Below are 2,658 nucleotides of genomic sequence, written 5' to 3'. Positions count from 1 at the left end.
GATTTTTTCATAAATGTAGAAAGATCTTTAAACTCATGTGAAGTAGCAGCTTTACAAATAATGCACAGGCTTTTTCCTTTTTGAGTAAAGCAGGCTAGATGCTAGACTAGACAAGAGTGTGAGTCACAGGCTCTGGACGCCATATGATTAGTGCAGTAACAAATGAACACAAAAGAGGACCCACATAGCCTTATAACATAATTAGCAGATCAGTGGCATGCTAAAACCTGTAGAAACTTTGTTTCATGCCTTGCTTTTTCTAAGCACTGCACAGATGGATAGCTACACGTCCGAAATAAAATCACTGCCTGTCTGCGCCTTATGGATCCCATATTTATTAAGCTTTACTGTGGCAAAGATATATATATATATATATATATATATATATATATATATATATATATATATATATATATATATGACTGACTTAAAAGTGAGTCTGAGATGCCTTAGCTTCACATACAGCTGGGACACTATCAGGCAGGAAGTTCTGTGATCCTCATTTCACAACTTTATACTGATTTAAGACTGTATCAAAACCTTTTTTAAAATCATGCAAACAGACATGTCTCTCACAAGTTAGCGGTTGTCTTCCACAATGTTATTTCTGATTCTTTCTCACCAGAATATATATATTTATCCATTATTCTACATTTATAATGTACAACTTTTATGTTTGCCATTTATTTATATTTATATTCATGTCATGCCTTAGCTATGTATGACAATTAACCTTACTCTTATACATATGTGTATGTGTGAATATGTATGTTTGTCTACATTTTATTTATTTATTCTGAAGAGACCCATCAAGTCCTTGTTCAGAATTAATTTTTAGATTACTGTTTTGAATTCAGTTGTATAGTACTTAAAACATTTTTTCTATTTAAGTCCTTATGGAGTGGCTGCAATGCATTCCAGTATAATTCAAGCTTGATCTTGGAAACTTAGACACATTTCACTTAACTTCAGCAATAACATCATGTGTCATACCATTTCTCCTTCACTGTGTTTTGATAAAGAAAAAGTTTTGTACCTCTTCCTATTTGTTAAGCCTATAAGTGATCCTTTTTTTTTCTGCTGATCTTACTGAGTAACACTACAAGTGTAGCTTGTTTTAATTTAATTACATTGTTATATCAGAATAAACTTGATTGAATTACCGGTCCTTCAACATGCTAATAAAGTCTTGCAATATGTGGTACAATTTATCTGTAGCTACTACAAGGTAGCAGTTTAGGTATACATGCTTTCTAATAGTTGTTAAATAATGGAGTCTCTTCTCAAATCCCAGTCTGTTTTTCCTTCTCATTTTCTTGTTTGGCTTGCATGACCTGATAATAAACTGGGAAGATGTCCTCACGTGATACTTTGATCCATCCAGTTTCACGAACATGATAGAGGTCGACATATCCTCCCGAGTAAGCATCCCGATGTGTGGAGTGGAAAACAGCACGGCGTGCCAATGAGTAGGCTTCTTCTACACTCATATCATAGTGGTATTCAGAATCTAGAATACTGTAAGCGTAGGGTGAGCCTGAACCAACAGAGAAAACATCTCCTGCCATCCGTGTTCCGTCACTGTAGACATAGTAGAGGGAAGGGCCTGTCCGGTCCCAGCCACAGAGTGTGCTTGCCACACAGAGGTCCAGTCCTTTGTACTGATACAGCATGTTTGCCAGCAGTTTAGAAGCACCAGCCACAGTAAGTCTTTGCCCATTCCTTAGTTCATAGAGACGACACTCACGGGCTAAGATATGCTTCCAGACAAAGCAGTCTGCTGATGTACCCGACGTAGTCCCTACCAGATGCTTATGGATAGGAATCACCTTCTCAGAGGCTGGACAGAACACCAAATTTCCACAGGATGATCTGGTGTCAGCTGCAGCAATGACTCCATGTTTGAATTTGAATGCCAGTGTGGTGGTACCATGCCCAAGTTCAAGGCTACATCCTTTAGGACCCCTGTCAAGCTGTCTTAGGAAGCTTGCTGGGTCAGTGCCAGGGGCTACAGAGATTCTTCCACTTTCCATTCCATCAGAGTAATTCCTTACAGTGACATAGTCTTCCTGCATTAGACGAGAAAGCCGAGCACGGCTGAAATATGAATTGCAGACATCTTCAAGGGCCATAACTGCAAATTAAACTGAGACAGATGTTCCTCTGAAAGGGGGTGTAGAAAAGCACACTAATCAAAGAGAGTTAAAGGCCAGTGATCTGTTCAGCACATATTTCGGAGCATGTTTGAACAAGAGGGGTTTTGTAAGGCATTAGCAGTCCCTTTCTATTTCTTTTTTTACCTTGAAGTGCTAAGCTGATATTTCATACAAGCTTTGATATTGCTGACTCAGGTTTACTCAGTTTACATGATATGAACATGTGATTATCACAGAGTTTTTTAGACTTGTTGTTTTTGTTTATACCTCAGCTCCAGTCCAGCTGTGAGTTTGCCTTTAAACACAATACTGTGATTCACTAATGCAAATTATGAGTTCAAAGCTGGGATAACAATCTCACTGACACAAAAGATAAGTGTAAACATTTTAGGCATAGTATCTGGCAATAAGATACAGATTTTTAGCCAACTAAATGTAGTAACCCCAGTTAATTCATTTTGATAGTAATAAAATATTAGTATTATTGCATACCTTGTTGTAA

At 37.5% G+C, this 2,658-nt stretch overlaps 1 protein-coding gene across 1 annotated transcript; it reads right to left on the bottom strand.

Moving 5' to 3' along the window:
* Positions 1 to 911: 911 nt before the first annotated feature.
* LOC122790552 (proteasome subunit beta type-11-like) lies at positions 912 to 2,132 on the bottom strand. Its single transcript, XM_044058100.1, has one exon. It carries the CDS (start codon positions 2,130 to 2,132, stop codon positions 1,284 to 1,286), a length of 849 nt encoding a protein of 282 aa, XP_043914035.1. The 3' UTR covers positions 912 to 1,283.
* Between the last annotated feature and the right edge of the window lie 526 nt (positions 2,133 to 2,658).

The sequence above is a fragment of the Protopterus annectens genome, chromosome 16.part0 (assembly GCF_019279795.1).
Source record: "Protopterus annectens isolate FY-2018-M chromosome 16.part0, PAN1.0, whole genome shotgun sequence".
Lineage (NCBI taxonomy): Eukaryota > Metazoa > Chordata > Ceratodontiformes > Protopteridae > Protopterus > Protopterus annectens.
This window is presented reverse-complemented; position numbering and strand designations above follow the sequence as displayed.

Excerpts from the sequence above, each read along its gene's own strand:
- LOC122790552 (XM_044058100.1), bottom strand. The coding sequence starts at position 2,132 with ATGGCCCTTGAAGATGTCTGCAATTCATATTTCAGCCGTGCTCGGCTT.